Source organism: Oculina patagonica, chromosome 8 (genome assembly GCF_052425735.1).
Source record: "Oculina patagonica isolate OP01 chromosome 8, crgOcupat, whole genome shotgun sequence".
Taxonomy (NCBI): domain Eukaryota; kingdom Metazoa; phylum Cnidaria; class Anthozoa; order Scleractinia; family Oculinidae; genus Oculina; species Oculina patagonica.
Genome location: NC_135765.1, coordinates 22,779,902 through 22,800,645, shown reverse-complemented (window position 1 = coordinate 22,800,645; position 20,744 = coordinate 22,779,902). Strand labels below are relative to the sequence as shown.

Sequence of the window (20,744 nt, the reverse complement as noted above, 5' to 3'; positions counted from 1 at the left end):
ATAAGAAAGCAAGTGGTGAGTTAAAATACACGTGCTATTAAGCCAATCAGAGGTAAAACTAAATCCATTGCGACTAGCAAACACACGTTTTCCCGCACTTAGCTTCTTTAAAATGGATATAGCTTTCTAGATCAGGATTAAAAAAAAAAATCAAAACCCTGTCGCACGGCACATACCCGTATAGTTATTTTAAGGGATTGAGCTGCACCTTAAAAATGTGTGCGAGTAAGTCAAGCTTGGTGTGGTTTTCACTTCTGATTGCTTGAGAAAGTGGCACAAATTTTTATTATTATGATGAAGATGCTAAGATTCTTGTAATACATAAAAGCTTGTGTTCTATTGCAGCATTGTTCTATTGCAACAATAGAAAAAGCTTCACTGAGTAACAACATTATGGAGGCTGAGGAAGCTTTTGCAGTGAGGCGCTGGCAAGGATTAAGAGGTATGTCCTAAGTTAGTGGCGTGTGTTAATCTATGGCGTTTTAGTTCAATTACATATTTGACAAAAAATATGAATGAAAATGCAGAAGAATCCTGACTTCTTAAAAAGCTTCGAAGGCTAAGAAAGCAGAACCTGGATAATACGGTAGTCAGGGGGGATCACTTTTCATTCAAGTTGCTGGGAGGCTAAGGGTTCAAGAAAAATGGATATTTGGGTGAGATTACTCCTTTGAATTGTAATTCCTAAGTGAACTAGCGTGAAGGCGTGCCTATCTTTCCACAAGTAACACGCTTTTTGACAGTTTTGCCTCGGCAAACGCAAAAGTACAAATGTGGGGATGGTTTTAATTTTGGGTAAGAAACATTCTCGTCCCCAGAATCCACGATCCTTCTGGCCTGCGCCACCAAGGATCAAGACCGCTGGATGTCTCCAACACTGGGAGTCCGCGATTCAAAAGGTCATTATTAAGTCTGAAAAATCTGATAGGCTGAAATTACAGAAAGATTACTCTGCGCATGCGCGCAAATCGGGAAAAAGAATGGGTTAGAAAGTTATTTCTGTTTCGCGGATAAAGGTGCGTCAATTCGTCAGTCACTGTATTGGCCATATAACTACTTTCACATGGAATGGGTGCACAACTGGCCTTTAGTGAATAACAATAAACTTAAAAGTGGCCCACATACATCTGTTGATGCAATAAGCCATATGCGATTGTTAACATCAGCATGCCTAGTGAAAGGGTTTCCTCTCCCTATCAATTTTTTACCTGCTTCTTTCGTAACCAGGGGAAACAACTAACATTGGATAGTGAAAGTAAAATAACTGAACGCTCCAATGATATTACTCTATCATTTAATGACAGTTTTCTCTGCAGGTAAAATCAGCATGCCTGTTGGAGAGGTTTCCCCGCTGGATGCATACGTGTCATGTGAAGGTGTAGCAGCTGTAGAAACCTTTCACACGAGCGAAGCCGACATCAGTAAAGTCACCTGTGGTAATGGTGAAAGGAGTAACCATTCGTTGGCAAAGACAGGGCCGTCTGGAGTTAATATCAGCATGCCCATTGAAAAGGTCTCCTCACTGGATGTACAAGTTGTAGCCGCTGAAAACGCCCTTAGCATCCTTGATAATGAAATAAATGAAGTTCCTTATGACTTTGGAAAAGGCAATGACATTTCCTTGTCAGTTACTGGGACCTCGGCAATTAACATCAGTATGCCCATTGAAAAGGTATCCCCGCTGGATGTACGTAAGTCATCTGAAGATGAAACCTTCAGAGAAAGGAAACGGAAGAGAAGCTGTAAAAACTGCGTGGACGAATCTGTGCAGCTGAAGAATAGTTACTCCGTCAATGAAGAGCTGTCTGAAGATTTCACTGAGCCATTAATAAAAATCAGACGGCTTTTAAGCATTGAAGAGTCTTCTAATCCTACAATTTCCAATGATGAAATGGGTTTAAAGTATCCCGAGGGAAATGATTTTGAGGATCAAATTTCTTCCAAGCATTCACTGGCATTAAAAGAGTCTTGTGAGGATAACATTAACATGCCCACTGAAACAGGTCCCTCACTTGAGGATAAAATGAATGACCATTCGTTGGCAGTGACAGGGTCCCCTGCTTCTAACGTCAGCGTGTCTATTGCAAAGGTTTCCTCGCAGGATGTGCACGAGTCTCAAGCTGTCGCTACCGAAGATGCTGGTAACATTAGCGAGAATGAAACCAGTGAATGTAATTGTGTAATTTGTGACTATTGGATGGAAGTGACGCTGTCGTTTCCACCTTACATCAGCATGCCCGTTGAAAAGGTTTCTTCAACGAATGAACACGAGTCATCTGATCTTGAAGCAACAGTAGAAACCTTTCAAATGAGCGAAAACGACATCAGTGAGGTCAACCGTAATAATAGTGAAATGAGTGCCCATTCGTTGGCAATGGCGGGATCCTCTACTGCCAACACCAGCATGCCTACGGAAAAGGTTCCTTCACTGTATGTACAGGACTCATCTCAAGCATCTCAAGCTATAGCCAACGAAGATGGTGATAAAATTGACGAGAATGAAGTTAGTGAGTGTAGTTGTGTAATTTGTAAAGTGAGTGACCATTTGTTGGCAGTGAAACGGTCGTTTGCAAGTTTTATCAGCATGCCGATTGATAAGTTTTCTTCACTGGATGTGCATAAGTCATCTGAATCTGTAGCTGACAAACCATCCGGGAACAGGGGTGAGAATGAATTCAGTGAATGCAGGAAGGTTTCTTCACTGGATGTTTACGAGCCAGCCCAGGCGAGAAATGGAAGGCAAAGAAAGCGGAAGAGAACCTCAGAACAGAACGTAGATAAGTCTGTCAGTCAGTCTGAAGATTTCCTTGAGCCATTAAGTAAATCCAAACGGCAGTGTAACATTAAAGAGGCTGCTGCTTCCGCCGTTTCCAGGGATGAACTGTGTGGCAATGAAGCAGTGAAGGAGAACAGTCATCAATCTGAATCCAACCACGTCCCTGCTTCTTCTAAGCTGCAATGTGATGTGCCTGTTAATTCTGAAGAGGACACGGTTCCTGCAAACCCAAAGGATGAACTGTGTGGCAATGAAGCAATGGAGGATAACAGTCATCAATCTGAACTCAGTCACGTCTCTGCTTCTTCTAAGGTGCCACATTATGTAAATACCAATTCTGAAGAGGATACTGTTCCCGCAGTTTCCAGGGATGAACTGTGTGGCAATGAAGCAGTGAAGGATAACAGTAATCAATCTGACTCCAGTCACGTCTCTGCTTCTTCTAAGCTGCCATGTGATGTGCATGTTAATTCTGAGAAGACTGTGGTTTCTGCAATTTCCAAGGATGAACTGTGTGGCAATGACGCAGTGAAGGATAACGGTAATCAATCTTTCTCCAGTCACGTCTCTGCTTCTTCCAAACTGCCATATAATGTGCATGACAATTCTGAGAAAACTGTGGTTTCTGCAATTTCCAAGGATAAACTGTGTGACAATGAAGCAGTGGAGGATAACAGTAATCAACCTGAATCTAGTCATGTTGCCGCTTCTTCTAAGGTGCCATGTGATATGCCTGTCAATTCTGAGCAGATGGCGTTGAACTCAGTTCAAAATGCATTGGCGATGTGCGCCAAGATCAAGAATGAGGAACTCCCTGTGTCTGTTGGAGCCCAGGCCTCTGATGTAGACACACCTGACACCATAGGATATGTCCGTTACTACCTGAGGACCGCGTATCAACTCCTGTTTGGTGCCACGCGCCAGAATCCAGTTGGTTCTGTTTCTCTGGAAAGCAGCGTCCATCAACCTCAGGTACGAATGAATTTGTAATCGCTATTGGTATTTTTGGGACGTAGCTTGCCTTATGATAACTGGACACTTGGTTAATACATGCTGGCAAAAAACCCACCTTATAAATTACTGTAAGGCCGGGAATAAAATCAATTTATTGCTTTTTGCAGGAGTCGAGCACTGCACAGCCGTCTCAATCGACCAGAGCTCGTCGAGGACGAGTAAAGACAGTGTGGAACGGAGAAGCCTTTGGTCCTGAGGTATACGTGAAAGAAATATGTTTTTCCTTTCTTTATTATTTTCACTAACCAATCACTCACTGCATTCGCACTAGACCGAAAGAAGTGTCAGTTGGATTTCAAACTGAAACATGTTTCAATACTTAAAAGTAATTAAAAAGATTTGATGTTAGTGCTGTAATAAAGCATAAGCTTTATAATGATAAATAGCACATATCTGGAAAGAACAACTTTGCAATTGCGTGGACATTGAAATTACAGTAAGGTTTAGAGTAAAAGTGTTTCGCATATACGTGTTTATTCTAAACATGTTTGGTGATACTATGAATGCTGTATAATCCTTTTCATTTCTTTTCGTTTTTCCATAAAGTTGCTTGACAACAGATAATTCTTCGAGCAATTATTTGTACCAAGAACATTTTATTAATTTACACAACATTTACACTAGCAAATTATGTCAAAATAACAAAGGGGATCTTCCCATAATCTTTGACAACTTATTCTTTCTAATTGAGTTCTTTATTAAACGTAGATCTGTATTACAAATGGGCATTTCAACAGTACAACGGTACAATGGGCAAAGACCAGACTACAACACCAGGAATTTCGTGCTCTATTCTTTACGATGACAAATAATTTGTGCCTGTTTAAAGCAAATACAAACTTATATTGCCTTTTCACCGATTATGTTACAGGCTCAGAAACGGGAACAAAACGCCCCTTATTTGCGGAGGCTACGACCAAGAAGACAATAACACCAGGTCGTCCTCGTTTATGGCAAAATGTCACCCAAGCCATGAACATTTGTTTTTATCTTTTATTATTTTATTATTTATTTTCGACATGATTTGTAAATAAGCAACATTTTTCTGCTTGGTGAGCGGGTAAAAATAATTTAAAATGAGTAAAAAACAGAAGAAAAAACAAGAATATTTCAAAAGAAAAACACGATTAAAAAAAAAACCTGACGTAAACTTTAACCCACCAACCCTCTTACCTGTTAACCCTAAACTACTAACCCACTAACCCTTTTACCAGTTAAACTTAAACTACTAACCCACTAACCCTCTTACCAGTTAACCCTAAACTACTAACCCACTAACCCTCTTACCAGTTAAACCTAAACTACTAACCCACTAACCCTCTTACCAGTTAACCCTAAACTACTAACCCACTAACTCACTAACCCACTAACCCACTAACCCTCTTAACCAAACTCACTAACCACAATATCCGCTACTGTTACACCCCACTAATACCCAAACCTTCTTTTTACCGCAACCCCCCAGAATCTTTCATTCCCCCAACAACCTTTTTCCCAACTTTCCCTATCCCTCAAATTTCCCACTATCCACAAACCTCCCTACCACTAACATAACGCCCGCTATCCAGACCCTTACATTACCCCATTACCCCAACTATCTTCAAACCTTTCAATTCCCCTAACCCACAAAACCAAGTTTTCAACCCAGTACATGAATGTCTCTCATTATCCCATCCCCGTATCTACTTATGTCCCCTTCGCACAAATTTCTGACTTCTACAACCCTTGCTATTCCTGAACACTGCAATCTTCTAAACCCAAATGACCACCAATCAATCACTTACCACTAACTGATCTAACCCTACCCCAAATTCCTTGTCTCCTCCAACACTTATCCCTGAACCCTGCAATTCCCCAAACCCAAACTACCATCAATTAACCACTAACTACTAACTCTACTAACCCTAACCCAAACTCCCTGACTTCTCGGACTTGTACTATTTCTCGACCCTGAAATCCCCAAATCCACACTGCTACTAACTAACGACTAGCCAATAACTCTACTAACCACTAACCAGTAACTGTACCAATCACCAACTACTAACTGCCGACCAACAAGCAAAAAAAGATAAAAAATCAACAAAAACCAATTCAAGAAAGTTAAATCGTAAAAAAGTCAAACGCAAAAGGAAAACAAAACCAAAAGTTTAACAAGTAGAAATACACCAACAACTTTTAGTTTTGACTTGAAAAAAAGAAAAAACCCTGGAAGATCACGTGAAGACAAGCCTTGCAAAAATTCCCTTATTGTCTTCAGATGCTGTAGAGGAAAAAAACAAATTTTTAAAACGAAATAAAAACAAGCTCACCCAAGCAGAAATTTGTTGAAGAGATAATTATTCTGGAATGTAAAACTGGCAAAGAAGAAATTAAACTGTGCATTCATTTGTTTCAACAGTGTTTATCAAATCTCTTTAACCAGGGCCGTACCTAGCGGGGCGCAGTTGCCCCCGCCAGGAAAACTACATTTCTAACATAGTGCTTGATTTTGCTAGGCAATTTCTTGAAGCTACATTGGAGTTTGCCCCCGCAGCGGAGTTTAGCGGAGTTTGCCCCCGCAGACAAAAAATCCTAGGTACGACCCTGTAAACATTTAGCTAACTCAGGCTTAATTCATATTTCGCATTAATCTTGAGTCCTAATAATTACATTCAACCGGATCTCCAAGAAGTAAGAAACTTAACCTGCCTACCGTGAATGATTTAATAAACGCCCAGGGCGTCTATTACATTTTAGGGGCCCTAGGAGGGACGTTAAATAGATATGAGTTTAAGGCGTTAATTTCACCTCAACTGTAAGAACTTCATCAAAACAAATTAGACGCGTAGTTTGTTTGCGGAGTAAGATAGAAAACAGAGTTTGTGAGTAGGAGATTAATCTAATTCTGCGCTTATGCAAAGCCCGAATGTCGTTAACAGTTCGATTTCGCGGTCTTCATCGTCACCGGAATCAACCATGCTGGCATCGTTGGCCTCTTTCATGTCCGTGTCAAGCAAGAAACTTAATTGCGTGATTTTACTTTATGGAGCGTTACCTTGGCTCTTGAGGTGATTATTAGAGGGGGGAGGGGGGCGTCTATTAGACAGCAAGCGTTTATAAGAGGGGGCGTATAATACAAACCTCACACCTTAAGGGGGGCGTTTATTAGATTTGAGGCGTTTATTTGGGAATGAGCGTTTATTAAATCATTTATGGTATGCGCCGCACTACACACGTCCAATTTATCTTGCAATTCGCGAAGACACACAATTGTCAGAAAAGTCTAAATGAGATTTCCGAAGGCGTCCCTACTGAAACTTGACTGCTAAGGGAAAGATGTAATTATGTTTTTTTTTTAATTTTTTACAGCGTTCTGCAAGTAGTTTACAACACTTTACACGTTTACCCTACATTAAACTACTTTTCAGTAGTTTAAAAAGGTCATAATTATAAAGAAATTCATTACCTTTCCCTTACAATACAAAGCTAAATCAGATTCTTGGAGATAATTATTATACACTCAGTGATCTTGGTGTTTCAAGCAATCTGATTGGTTCGCTATCTCGGGCTAACGAGCATTAATCACTTTCTACGAAGTGCATAATGTGTGATCCAAACAGAAAAAAATGGCCGACGAAAAGTCGCGTTGTCGCCGGCGTTTCTGAGTCGTAAATATCAAGAATACAATGAGATGCTGAACCAGAAGAAACAAAAATGGCTACGAAATTTGAACTAATGGTCTTCAAAGTAAGAGAAGAATACATATTTCGCAATTTTGCAGCACAATGTCCACACAACTCGAGAAAAACGATAAACATTTGCTTACCGTCAAGTCGCTCTTCGCCCGGCATCAGCTTAAATGAATACCGCAGATTTATCGACAGCAACATCAAGAGTTATTTAACAAAGATCTTCTTAAATATTCAGGAAAACGTCTTTGTGCAAGAAAACATCCAGTTTTCACCACAGTTCTGCACATTCAGTATGATCGAAACTCTGGTGGATACTTCGCCAACTGCTCTTTCAATTCTTAATTCAACGGTCAAAATGTTTCGCAAGCAGGTTGTTTATTGAGATTGCTTGTTTCAATTGTCTTCAAGGACCATTTGTTAGATTGTGACGAGAAGTTGGCCGAACCGAAGGCAAAATGAAAAAAAGATGCGTTTTCAAATTTATCCGGAGTATGTCCCGTCCACATCAATCCGGATAAATTGGAAAACGAATAAATGTTTTGCGGCATATGTATACTTAGATCAGTGAAGTAAAGTTTGTAAATAAATACACTTTGCAAACCAAAGTTGATAAACATTGCCCCCACGCATATGTCCCCTTTAGATACCTATTTTTGTATTCTGCTGACATTATGCCATTTGGCATAACGCCAAGCAGAACGTATTGCAATAGGAAGAGAATGGAATGTGTGTAACAACTAGGTGCCCTGGCACCTCACACAGGAAGCAGAAAAGTTCAGTTAGAACTAATCAACAAAAATACGTCGAGCGCCATTATTTTGAAAAGTATCAACCGCTGTCTTTTGTGAACGTGACTTTGGAAAGCGAAGTTTTTCGAGCGAGGCACGTTATTCACAGCGGTCAAACACCAAAATTGACGTCACTTCTGGTTTTGGCCGCCTCGAACTTTCTCAGAATTTGACTCGAAAGTGGGCAAGACTTTTGTAGGAAAACGTTAAAGAAATAGAACGGTGAAAGAAAATTTCAAGCTGGGAAACTCAGTGGAAAACAATTACCAAATTTCCATAAAAGGAACAGATTAAAGCCAGAGATTTGCTTTGTATAGAAAAGTCGGGAACTGCGCACGTGCGTGACATTGACCTCTATGTGGGCACGTTATTTCGTTACGCTGCCTTTAGAGACCACGGTCGCAACAGTCAGCGGTCGATACTTAATTGATTAGTTCTGAACTCCTCTGCTTCCTGTGTTATCGCACGATCCGAGAGCTGATCTACTCAACTTTGCGTCAAAGTGTTTTTCACATGATGAATTGAGTCAAATGTTCCAAAGGTATTCCGTTCAAATAAGTTTAGGGCGTCTGTACTTCTTGCACGAACGAGCCATGCACAGCTTATCGCATGATCGAACGACGATCGTCAAATATAATCATCCGAAGACCCCAATTTGTGTACGTGCAAGTAAAAGTATAAAGAGCGATCGCAAAAAGGTTATTTAAATGTTTTTTGCACGTTTGCACTTCATACGCGATAAACAGACCTTTAACAACTTTTTGGTGGCATGTTTCTTTGCATGGACGAAGGTTTCAAATGTCGTCATAAATTGCGTGACTGATGACCTTGTGTTACCCGAAAAACCGAAGACAGTTGCTTTAGCAATGTTGATACGTTAGCAGAACACATGGACCCATTGGCGTCGTATTTTGTAAATTTACTCCAGATTAGTGTGGACGGGGCCTAAGTCAAAATACCTGTACGTGCAATGGAAACAATCAATTAACGCAAGTACGATATAGGCGACTATTTCATATTCCATTGTTTAATATCATTAATCTTGTGAGGTCACGAACCATATCAGTGCAGTGATCTAATGACCAATAATAGAATAAGGAAAACACATAATAAATAATTGTAAAAACATTTCAACTTCCTGCGCCACTGAGGTAAGTTGCATGGATGTTCTGTCCATTTATAAATGTGAGCTTATGTGTCAACAATCTGTTGTAATTACTGGAAACTTCTCTTCATAGATAACCGAGGCTTGTGAGTCATGGTTTTCTCTCTGTTAAGCTGAGGTAGGTGTTCAATATTACTTATGAATAACCCTTGTTGACGCATTTTTAATCCAGATGCATCATTACATCTGATCTGGTCGTTCGTGAGAAATAAAATGTTCAATTGAAAAGACGTCAGAAATTGGCTTATACTCTCAGATTGTAGGCTCTTTTCAAATAAAACATAAATAACGTATTTTGTTGTTCAATTCTGCTGAGTGGAATATACCTGACGAGTGAAAAAAGTTCATGTAACATCACACGATAGCTGCACCCCGCAAGACTGGTTTAACAGGTTCCGGCCACACAAAAATGTCCAAACCGCTGGGAAAATTAGGATTTCAAGAATGTACAGAAAACGTTGGAAAAGTTTAATTATTTAACTTGCCTAATAAAATTGATTAACTGTCACTGATCTATAAAGACGACGCAGCACTACGTTATTTCTCTTAATTTGACTGGTGAATATTTACATTTTGTTATATATAAACTAGAGTGAATTACCACGATTTCCAGAAAAATCATATCATGTAGGAGTCAAGAATGGTCCCTCAAAATGTCGCAGTGCTCGCAATGCTCGCAAAATTTTAGTGGGTGCTCGTTTGCTCGTGCTCGCACATTTCTACAAGTGCTCGCATGCTCGGTTTTTAGTGGAGGTAGGTTTCTTCTATTTGTCATGTGAAATTCTTAAGAGCTATAAATCGAGCCATTCGAAGAAGCTTTTATACATACAAGCCATTAAACTTTGAACCTACGGTATCGGTCAGCGGGTAAGAACAACACAAAGAAATCTATATGCTAATTTTCAGCCCAACTGATCAGTTCGCCGAAGTGGTCGAGCGGTTTGGGGTTTGGTCTTCAAAACCATAGTTGATGTTAGGAGTCGCCGGTTCAAACCTCAGAAGTGTGAAACAAAAAGTTTCAAAAAAAAAAACAAGGAAAATTAATTTATAATTTAATGCATAAATTATTATTCATAAATTAAAGTTAACAGCCCATAATTTAATGCATAAATTATTATTCATAAATTAACAGCCCATCGACCGACCGACCGACTGACCGAGTGAAAATTTGCATATCACTTTCCATAACCATACTCGTTGCATTACATTCACGAGTAAAAATGGATCCAATTTAGAAATTTTGCATTCCACGAATAATATACCTATAAACACTGAACGTCTTGCCTTGTAAAACTACAAAAACTCCCCTGCTCTGCACATTAAAATTTCCAAATGGATTCATTTTTTTGCTTCTATTTCTTTAAATTTTGTTGTTTGCTTGCAGGCCTTGTTAGCCCAATTGCCTAATAGGTTTAAGGAAAAGTATTGTGCTTTGTTGTACCCGGAGCTCGCGAAAATGTGACCTGGTATCCAATGATTGCCACACAGTTTAGAAATAAATGTGAACAAAATAATATTTTGTGATGGCCAAAGCCTCAGAAGATAGACCACCCCCTTAGGTTTTGGTGAAAGTTAATGGAACACCTTGCCTTAGTTCTCTTGAGAACATGCTTTGTAAGTAAGTAAGTAAGTAAGTAAGTAAGTAAGTAGGACTTTATTTAACGAGGGTGACACCTGACAGTAATCAAACTGATAAACTTGTGGCCCTCACAAAAATATAACAATAACGGAAATATAACAAAACAAAACTTTAAAAATAGATTGAGATAAAACTATGTACAACATTAAATACAATAAGACAATTAAGAATGCGACATTGTCCACAAAATTGCCCTAATAACACACAGGATAACTATATCAGAGTATTTTTTATATAATTTTCGGCAAATGTTCATGATTTCATGACTAAACACTTGTTTCTGTCTGATAGGAAAGCAAAACCTCTCTTCCCAAAAACTTTAAAGATGTCACCGATAAGACTGAGGAAGGAAATCGGTATGGAAATGATGCCGACGCCCACGACTGTGCAACAGATTTAAAAAATTCAACACAGTACCTCAAACAATACTCTGAATATCTTGGCAACGCTTACCACAGTATGGGAGATTTCAATAAAGCCATCGAGTACCATGAACGTCATCTAAAAATTTCCAAAGAAGTAGGAGACACTGCTGGAGAAGGAGTTGCATGTGGTAACCTTGGCAACGCTTATTATAGTCTAAGATATTTCCAAAAAGCTGTTGAGTACCATGGACGTGCCTTACAAAAAGCCAAAGAAGTAGGAGACAGAGCGAGAGAAGGATGTGCTTATGGTAACCTTGGCAAGGCGTATCACAATCTGGGAGATTTCACAACAGCCATTGAGTACCATGAACAAGATGTAAAAAATTGCCAAAGAAGTGGGAGACACGGCTGGAGAACGATGTGCATGTGCTAACCTCGGCATTGCCTATCGCAATCTGGGAGATTACAAAAAAGCTATCGAATACCATGAACGTCATCTAAAAATTTCCAAAGAAGTAGAAGACACGGCTGGAGAAGGAGTCGCATATGGTAACCTTGGCAACGCTTATCAAAGTCTGGGAGATTTCAAAAAAGCCATCAAATACCATGAAAGTCATCTAAAAATTGCAAAAGAAGTAGGTGACACGGCTGGAGAAGCACAAGCATATGCTAATCTTGGCAACGCTTATTACAGTCTCGGAGATTTCCAAAAAGCCATCGAATATTATGAAAGTTATGTAAAAATTGCCAAAGAAGTAGGAACCACAGCTAGAGAAGGAAATGCTTATGGAAACCTGGGCATCGTCTATTGCAGTCTGAGAGATTTTAAAAAAGCGATCGAGTACCATGAACGTCATCTAAAAATTGCCAAAGAAGTAGGAGCCACGGCTGCAGTAAGAGATACATATGGTAACCTTGGCAACGCTTTTCACAGTCTAGGAGATTTCCAAAAAGCCATCGAGTACCATGAAAGTGATCTAAAAATTGCCAAAGAAGTAGGAGATACGGCTGGAGAAGGAAGTGCTTATGGTAACATTGGCATTGGTTATTGCAGTCTGGGAGATTTTCGAAAAGCCGTCGAGTACCATGCACGTCATCTAAAAATAGCCAAAGAAGTAGGAGATACGGCTGGAGAAGGAAATGCTTATGGTAACCTTGGCAACGCTTTTGAGAGACTGGGAGATAACAGAAAAGCTGTCGAGTACCATGAATGTCATCTAAAAATTGCCAAAGAAGTAGGAGACACGGCTGGAGAAGGACGTGCATATGGTAACCTTGGCATCACGTATCGCGATCTGGGAGATTTCAAAAAAGCCGTCGATTGCCAGAAACTTCATCTAAATCTTGCCAAAGAAGTAGGAGACACGGCTGGAGAAGGACGTGCATTAGGTAACCTTGGCAACGCTTATCACAGTCTGGGAGATTTCAAAAAAACCATCCAGTGTCATGAATGTCATTTAAAAATTGCCACAGAAGTTGGAGACAGGGCTGGAGAGGGAAGTGCATATGGTAACCTTGGCATCGCTTATCGCAATCTGGGAGATTTCAAAAAAGCGATCGAGTGCCATGAACGTCGTCTAAGAATTGCCAAAGAAGTAGGAGACATGGTTGGAGAAGGAAGTGCATATGGTAACCTTGGCATCGCCTGTGACAGTCTGGGATATTTCAAAAAAGCCATTCAGTACCATGAGCGTCACCTCAAAATTGCCAAAGAAGTAGGAGATGCGACAGGAGAAGAATGTGCACATATTAACCTTGGCAATGCTTATCACAATCTGGGAGATTTTAAAAAAGCCATCTATTACAACGAATGGGGTCTTAAATATGCCAAAGAAATAGGAGACAGGGCTCGAGAAGGCCTTGCATGTTTTAACCTTGGCATCGCCTACCTTAATCTGCGAGATTTTAAAAAAGCTATCGAGTGCCACGAACGTGATCTAAAAATTGCTAAAGAAGTAGGAGACAGGGCTGCAGTAGGACGCGCATATGGTGGCCTTGGCAACTGTTATCACATGTCATCGAGTTCCATGAACGTCGTCTTAATGTTGCCAAAGAAGTAGGAGACACAGCTAGAGAGACTAAATCTTTTTATAACCTTGGTTACAGCTTTGAATTAGAAGGCTTACCAATCGAGACTCTTGATTGCTATCATTCTAGTGTAAAAACTTTCAACGATGTCAGGCACCGTCTTCTTTTAAACGACGAGTGGAAAATTAGTTACCGCAATATGTATAGTTGTGCGCACACTTCTTTATGGCGTCTGTTGCTTAAACAAGGCGAGGTAATTGAGGCTTTATTTGCCGCTGAGCAAGGACGTGCACAAGCTCTGCAAGATCTTATGAATTTAAAGTACGGGCGGCCGATGAGATAGAGCAGCACCTGGGAAAAGAGGAAGAGCGAAGAAGGACAGAGAGGCTCAGAAAAAACATCATTGAAGCCAAGGGCTTATCAGCCAAAATTAAACTGCTAAATAAGAAGTTAAACTCAACCCTACGGCAGATTGACCTCGACATGCAAGGACCCAACCTTATGCCCCCCCTCCCGCCTTTCTTTTAAAATTTTTTTAAGGATGGTATTATGACCTTACCCTCCCATATACATGTACAAGCCTACACAGACAAAAGATTTTTATTTCTGGAATTTTATTGAATTATCTCTTGTAAAATTCAACATATCATCTCTTGTTAAATAAAATAAATTTTATTAAAAAATATACTACTACTCATTTAAGGATCATATCATCTCTTGTAAAATTTAATAAATAATCCTGTATAAAATAAAATAAACTTTTTATCACAGCCTAAAATGTCTTTAACGTATTATTCTCTCAAAAGGTTTTTCTGAAGTTACTCAATAATCCTTAAAATTCTGAAGTTACTCAATAATCCTTAAAAAAGAGCTCAATAATTTTCAACGAAGCAATATCACTCAAAAAATATTCAGTGTGCCTATTAATTATCAATCTAAACAATATTCAAAATTTTAAGAGAGATCTACTGTTACAGACCTATAGTGCTTATGAGAGGCCTATAATACTCATGAGAGTTCCGTTTTTAATGCACACTTATTTGTACAAAAATTTATTTTTATTCCTATATTGTTTCCAAAGACCCATGTTGTATTCAAAGACCTATAATATTCGTTACAGAAAATCGGCTCCTATACTTATTTCAAAGAACTGTTTCGTAAGAGACTTTTTCATGAGCATCATAGGATGTCTGGTAACTAATGTGTTTTCAAACTAGTAACTAGTGTGTCTTCAAACTGTATGCGTTAACATATTATTTAGTCTCATAAGAAGCTTATTACTCAATTTGGTTGTAAAGTAAATATAGATCCTATTAATGAAAAACTTATTACTCAATGATTGACAAGTATTATAGATCCTATTAGTGAAGAAACTCCACTTCATGTATCAGTGAAGAACCTATCACTCAATGATTGTCAAGTATTATAGATCCTATTAGTGAAGAAACTCCACATCATGTATCAGTGATGAAACTATTAATGAAGAAACTTATGTATACTTGTCTCCTCAAAAAGTTCTCGAACGTCAAGCTCTCAGTTTCTCACGTCTAGTTCCCAGTCTCAAGCATCTTTTATTTACCTGAAATAGGAGAAGCAGATACTTAGAGAGTGAATTAAGACATATTAAAAGGAATATAAAAGAACACTTTAAACTGAAATGATTCCAAAGAATAGGAAACACACAAGAAAAACAGATTCACTGCATGTGCAATAATGGATGAATCTATGCAGGGACTCAGGCTACTGGGATAGATGGATCAACGCAAGAATGAAGAATATATTTACGACACCCCAAGTATGAACAACCCAGGGAAAGACCGCTCAAGAAAAAACCCAGGGGAAGACCGCTCAAGCTCAAGAAAAGGCATTCAAATTGACTTTATTTCTTAAATTAACTGTATGCATATATATATTGACTCACGATCCTAAATAAGACGTACAGTGTATATTATATTGGCTCTCACTTTTAAGCATTTATAGTCCAGTCCAGTCTAACCACATTATATTGGCTATCACTATTAAGCATTGACAGTCTAACCACTAGCTAAACCAAGTCAAATCCAGTCTAACCACTAGCTAAACAATGTAAATATCCTCCTGGTACCTTTCTAGCAACGAATACCATTATCACAAATAAGAAATGCCACATCCCAAAAACAAAACAAGAAATTCCACACCCCAAAAACAAAACAAGCAGTTTGAAACGTGGTTAGAGAGATTTACCCTGGGTTGGTTTTTCGTTGAACAGTTCGTTACAGAACAGAACGGATACCGAGATTAATATAACGTCTCCCCGCGCGCGCTTTCACCCTACGTTCGTCCTCATAATCATGCATGAACTCTCTAACTGGTCTGTCACTGTGCCCCTGACGAGAATGACAGGCTTCCTGAGTGCAGACATGCGTGTTTTTTTCTTTATCAATCTATACCGATAACTATTCTCTTAGTGAGCTCACTAAGCTATTATCACTATTATCTGTACTTTTTATAGGCTTTTGTTAAATAATCTTCGAATTATTTAAGTCATATTTGTTACCATCCACGTAATTAAGATCAGCATGATAATTCTTATCCGTTTTTGCCGCGAAAATAATATTTTTGACCTGAAAGTGAGACTTAGCAGAATCTTGACGATCTGAACACGACTCAACGAGAGTACTTGCGTTAACGAAAAACCACTGTTGCGGTGCGTACAAAAACATTGTTTCGGAAGAATCGTCAAGAAGGATATACCAGGAATCGCTCCGAGAACAAATGGACATATCACAGCCACTGTTTTAACAAGTATATAAAACCATTTTAGCTAATATATAAAATCGCATTTTATCAAGCCATTATCGCACAAAAATAAAAAAATCATCTAAAATCAAATGCCATTTCCCACCAAAAAACAAAAAGCTCACGAAACAGAAACAGTAACCTATGACGCATTCAGTTGCCTCCCATCGAACACAGTCTTTATGGCAATTGATGAAAGAGAAATCATTTTCTGGATTATCCAATTGAGAAGACAAAAAATTTGCGATATTATTTCGGAAGTTGTGGCTTCCACTGTGGTCGAGTCTTTAATTTACAATGCTTATGGAAAATCTGGTGTGAGAGGTGGTGTGACATGTGAAGATCGTTCATTGCACAGGATGAGTGATGAAGATCCATCCAATAAGAGGTGCGATCAAACCATATCTCAACCGACGGACTTTGAAACCAATCCTTTGAGAACATTGTCTGACGTCATTATTGGCCCCATCTCAGACTTGATTCATGGCAATGAACTGGTGTTTGTTCCTGAAGGACCATTATGCTTGGCCCCTTATGCTGCATTCCTCGATTCCAATTCAAAATATCTGTGCGAGGCTTTCAAAATCCGAGTAATAACGTCCCTTAGTAGCTTGAAATTAATTAGAAATTGTTCAGCGGATCACCACAGTAAGTCTGGGGCGTTGCTTGTGGGTGATCCGTGTTTAGAGGAAGTTCTTTATCAGGGAGAAAGGCTGATGCAGCTGCCATGTGCAAAAGCAGAAGTAGAAATGATTGGGGAAATTCTCCAAACTGCACCCCTCACCGGAAAGGAGGCAACAAAAGATGAACTCTTGAGAAGACTCCCTTCAGTTGCTTTAGTACACATTGCAGCACATGGGAGTATGGAAACAGGGGAAATTGCCTTGGCACCAAACAATTCACGCACATTCCAGATTCCTAATGAAGAAGACTTCCTTTTAACAATGAAGGATGTGTTGAGCGTTCAGTTACGAGCAAGACTGGTTGTGCTTAGTTGCTGTCATAGTGGTCGTGGTGAGATTAAGGCTGAGGGGGTGGTTGGCATTGCACGGGCCTTTCTGGGTGCCGGTGCTCGTTCTGTTCTTGTGTCCTTGTGGGCGATTGATGACGAGGCCACTCTAGAGTTCATGAAGAGTTTCTACCAACATCTAGCAGAAGGAAGGAGTGCTGGTGAAGCTCTGAACCGAGCCATGAAGTGTATGAGAGATTCTGACGAGTTTAGTGAAGTGAAGTACTGGGCGCCATTTGTACTGATCGGTGATGACGTTACACTGGACTTAGATGAAGGGAATTAGTTGTACCTTACTGTAAGTAGATCCTTGTTCAAGGCTACAAACGTTTAACGAACGTGTCATGTACTTTAGACTCAGTGAAAAGTTTTAGGAAACGATTTTTTAGCGCTACTTCAGATAAATAAAAGTGTTGCCATGTAAGAACAAAAATCCATTTGGGGTGAATTCGAAACGTGTGACCCCCTAAGCGTTTGCCCATTCGTTCCCAGTAATTATCTTATTTAGAAAAACGGAAAGAAAAAAATGATCAATCAAAATTCCAATTATATGCATTGCTGATCACTGCTGTTCTGAGTTTGGTTCTTCACGTACAATTCAAACCTTTTGCGAGAAATCGCCGGCAGTCTTTTATTTCCAACATTTTGTAGAATTAAAACAGCTTTTACTTTATCTTTGTCCATCTTAACGAGCTTTTTAATGTCGAGGTGTTCGATACCAGTATTGAAAGGCAGGGAATTGTTTTGAATTCATACATCAAAGCAGTCAGTTTGCATTAAATTCACAGCGCTTGCTTGCTTGCTCGCACTAGATGGGGTCATCTTGTTTTTTAGGATTTAGCGTTTCCTCTAATTTTGCTTAACTGCCCTTGGTGGTTGTTTTAAGAAACTTTTATCAACTTTTCAGAAATAAAATCAAAACCAATAGTGATTCATAAACTCATGTTTTCCCGCGCCTCGCGCTTGCTTCATGTGTTTCGCTTTGCGTTTTGGTTGGTTCACTAGGTTGCCTGCGTCCATTGTGGGCGGAGTGATTAATTCAATTGGGTTTGGTCTTACGACGTCAGTCAATCGAAACTCGCTTGAATAATTGAAAACTATCGGAAATAATGTTTGTGTAAGCTGGTTCTTCATATAATTTATTTTATTTTAAATCTTAGTTGACGAGCTAAGGGACTGAATGCAGTGCAAAAACAGGGCCTGAGTGATGAATTTTGATGTAGGGTTCATGGAAATGTTTTCACATGATGAGACAACCGTTTTCTTGCCTGAAAGACATCGTAAATACTATACTTTAAAGGGTAAAATAGGGGTAATGGGCTAATGGCTTCCAAAGCTTAAGTGAAAATCAACGAAATGGTGTTTTCCTCTCAATAGTAGCTAATAGCTTTATTTTTAATTAAATAATTGTATATATTTTATAACTTTTAGCTCACTTTTTTTTCTTTTTTTTCTAACAAATTTTTAAGCTAGAAATTTTTAATCAGGAAATGCGTCGAACATATTTAAAGCTTTAAAGCTTTGAAGAATTTTATTCACTTTATTTTATTTTTGTTTTATTTTTATTGTGGCTTAGCTGTAAACTAGCTGGTGCGTTCCCGCAGATTTTGCTAACCATATCTGCGGGACGCATCGAAACCATAGCTAAGTGTAATGACCACATTAAACATTGTATTGTATTGTATTGTAGCCTTTTCTAGTCGTTCCCCGTAGAATGGTCAGTTGGCTTATCGATATCAATTGGAGCGACTCTTTTGATTCAGTTGTTGTCACGAGTAAATAAATACTATCTCATAAATAAATAATAAATACTTAATAAACACTATGATTTGAGTCAAAGTAGCTATAGCTGACTGCCCGATAGCTATAGTTTGTAGGAAAATGTACTTCGTCGTCACTGCTTCGTGTATTGCATCAAGATGCGGTTAAAAATGTAACCAGCCGCAGAAGGATCATTAAATTATACACATAATATTTTGTCAAAGTCAGGCATTATGATTTTTTGTAAATGGTTTCATTTAATTCGCCTGTCCAACGTTATTAGGGCGGTTTGATAGAAATTTGGAAGTAATCACAAAAAATAGTTAATTCCACTTGCAACTGCTTTACAAATAACAACATTTTTATAAGTATTTCCAGGAAACAATAGATAAAAGTCAGATAGTTGCTGCATAACCCGTTTAAAGGTTTTTTTTTCGTTATGGCTATTCCATGCAAAGTTAAACGAAAAAGTATTTTGCTAGAGAACATTGAGTGGCGAGTCGCCCAAAATAATACTGCCTTCATTATGAATCTATAAATAAAACAATTTGGGCGTTTACAAAGCAGTTCTATTTTATGGTCAAATTTAATTAGCGTATCTAAATAGTTGTTCTTAGAAATTTGGCCTAAACAGTTTAAAGATTAAATATGCTAGTGATATTTTAAAGGCACAAGTAGCAACTTTTACTGAGTAAAATAGTAATAAAATAAAATGTATTTGAAATTGTTGTATCACTAAGCAAAAATTGCTTAATTTTTCTATTAAAATAATTGTTAGACGTGCAAAATGGAAGGAATAAAAAAGTTTATTTTTGAGCAGATACTATCATTTGTTCTGTTATATATATTATGTATATTTTTTAAATGTTTTAAGTACGGTTGACAACTTTTATTGTGTAAAATTGTAAGAAAATATATTTGAATTTTAGATTGACATATCGCCTAGTCATTTTCCATCTAAAAGATATTAGCCTTAGACAGTTAAGGGGTAAAGAATTTCTATCCCAGATATCAATCTACGCTTCTTAATAATATCATAATTTTTGTTATATTTTGTCTAGCCTGTTTGAATTTGTAGTATTATGAATTTGTTTCCTATGGAAAAATCGTTGAAGTACGATTGATGTAAGTTCGATATTACGGGCAATGATAATAAATGCTGTTTGTTTTTAGAGAACAGTATTAGTATCTGTCTGTAGAGTATTAAACGGCGACTCTGAACGGATACCTCTGTTGGGAAGATATCAATCGGCATAAAAGGATTCGACCTTTAAGGGCCTCTTCATATGATCCCGGTTGACCGGGCTGGCCCAGTTACCGAGATCTCGGCTCACTCCTATTTTCTTGTAAAATTTTGGATGTGTTCATATGAGAAGGTGGGCCAGCCCGGTTACCGATATCTCGGTTTCTGCAACCGAGATCTCGACAACCGGGAAGAATATTTTCCCATATGAACGCTCCAGCCCGGTCGCCGGGACGCAACTTTTTTTGAGAAAATAGCTTCCATTTCGTAATTGGACGGTCCAAATGGTTTAATTTTGCCTTGTATCTATTTCCACTTCAGAAATATGCGAATTAGCTTTATTAATAAAGTTACATGGGTCAATAAAGCTATGATAGTCGCGAAAGATGCAACTTTATGTGTCGCCATTTTGCCTTCGTTTCTTGAATTTTATCCCCGTCAACCGGGCTAAAATTTTCCATATGAACATAGGTCAAAATCCGTTCTGGTAACTGAGACAGCCCATAA

The 20,744-nt window shown here is 38.7% G+C and overlaps 2 protein-coding genes and 1 pseudogene across 7 annotated transcripts in view; all 3 read left to right on the top strand.

Moving 5' to 3' along the window:
- Positions 1–20,744, top strand: part of LOC144661919 (uncharacterized) — a 103,515-nt gene that overhangs the window by 26,240 nt on the left and 56,531 nt on the right. The window lies entirely within an intron of this gene.
- Positions 1,488–6,185, top strand: LOC144661926 (uncharacterized). Its single transcript, XM_078522639.1, has 3 exons — positions 1,488–3,748; positions 3,898–3,987; positions 4,662–6,185. The coding sequence occupies exons 1-3, from the start codon at positions 1,499–1,501 to the stop codon at positions 4,719–4,721; spliced, it is 2,400 nt and encodes a 799-aa protein (XP_078378765.1). The 5' UTR covers positions 1,488–1,498; the 3' UTR covers positions 4,722–6,185.
- Positions 7,484–19,769, top strand: LOC144663228 (uncharacterized; annotated as a pseudogene). The gene is made up of 5 exons (XR_013572587.1): positions 7,484–7,516; positions 11,345–11,420; positions 11,493–13,775; positions 16,324–17,531; positions 18,394–19,769. The product of XR_013572587.1 is annotated as an uncharacterized LOC144663228 (transcript).

Excerpts from the sequence above, each read along its gene's own strand:
- LOC144661926 (XM_078522639.1), top strand. The coding sequence starts at position 1,499 with ATGCCCATTGAAAAGGTCTCCTCACTGGATGTACAAGTTGTAGCCGCT. Across the intron at positions 3,749-3,897 it reads GCAGCGTCCATCAACCTCAG|GAGTCGAGCACTGCACAGCC; the intron begins GTACGAATGAAT and ends TGCTTTTTGCAG. Across the intron at positions 3,988-4,661 it reads GAGAAGCCTTTGGTCCTGAG|GCTCAGAAACGGGAACAAAA; the intron begins GTATACGTGAAA and ends ATTATGTTACAG.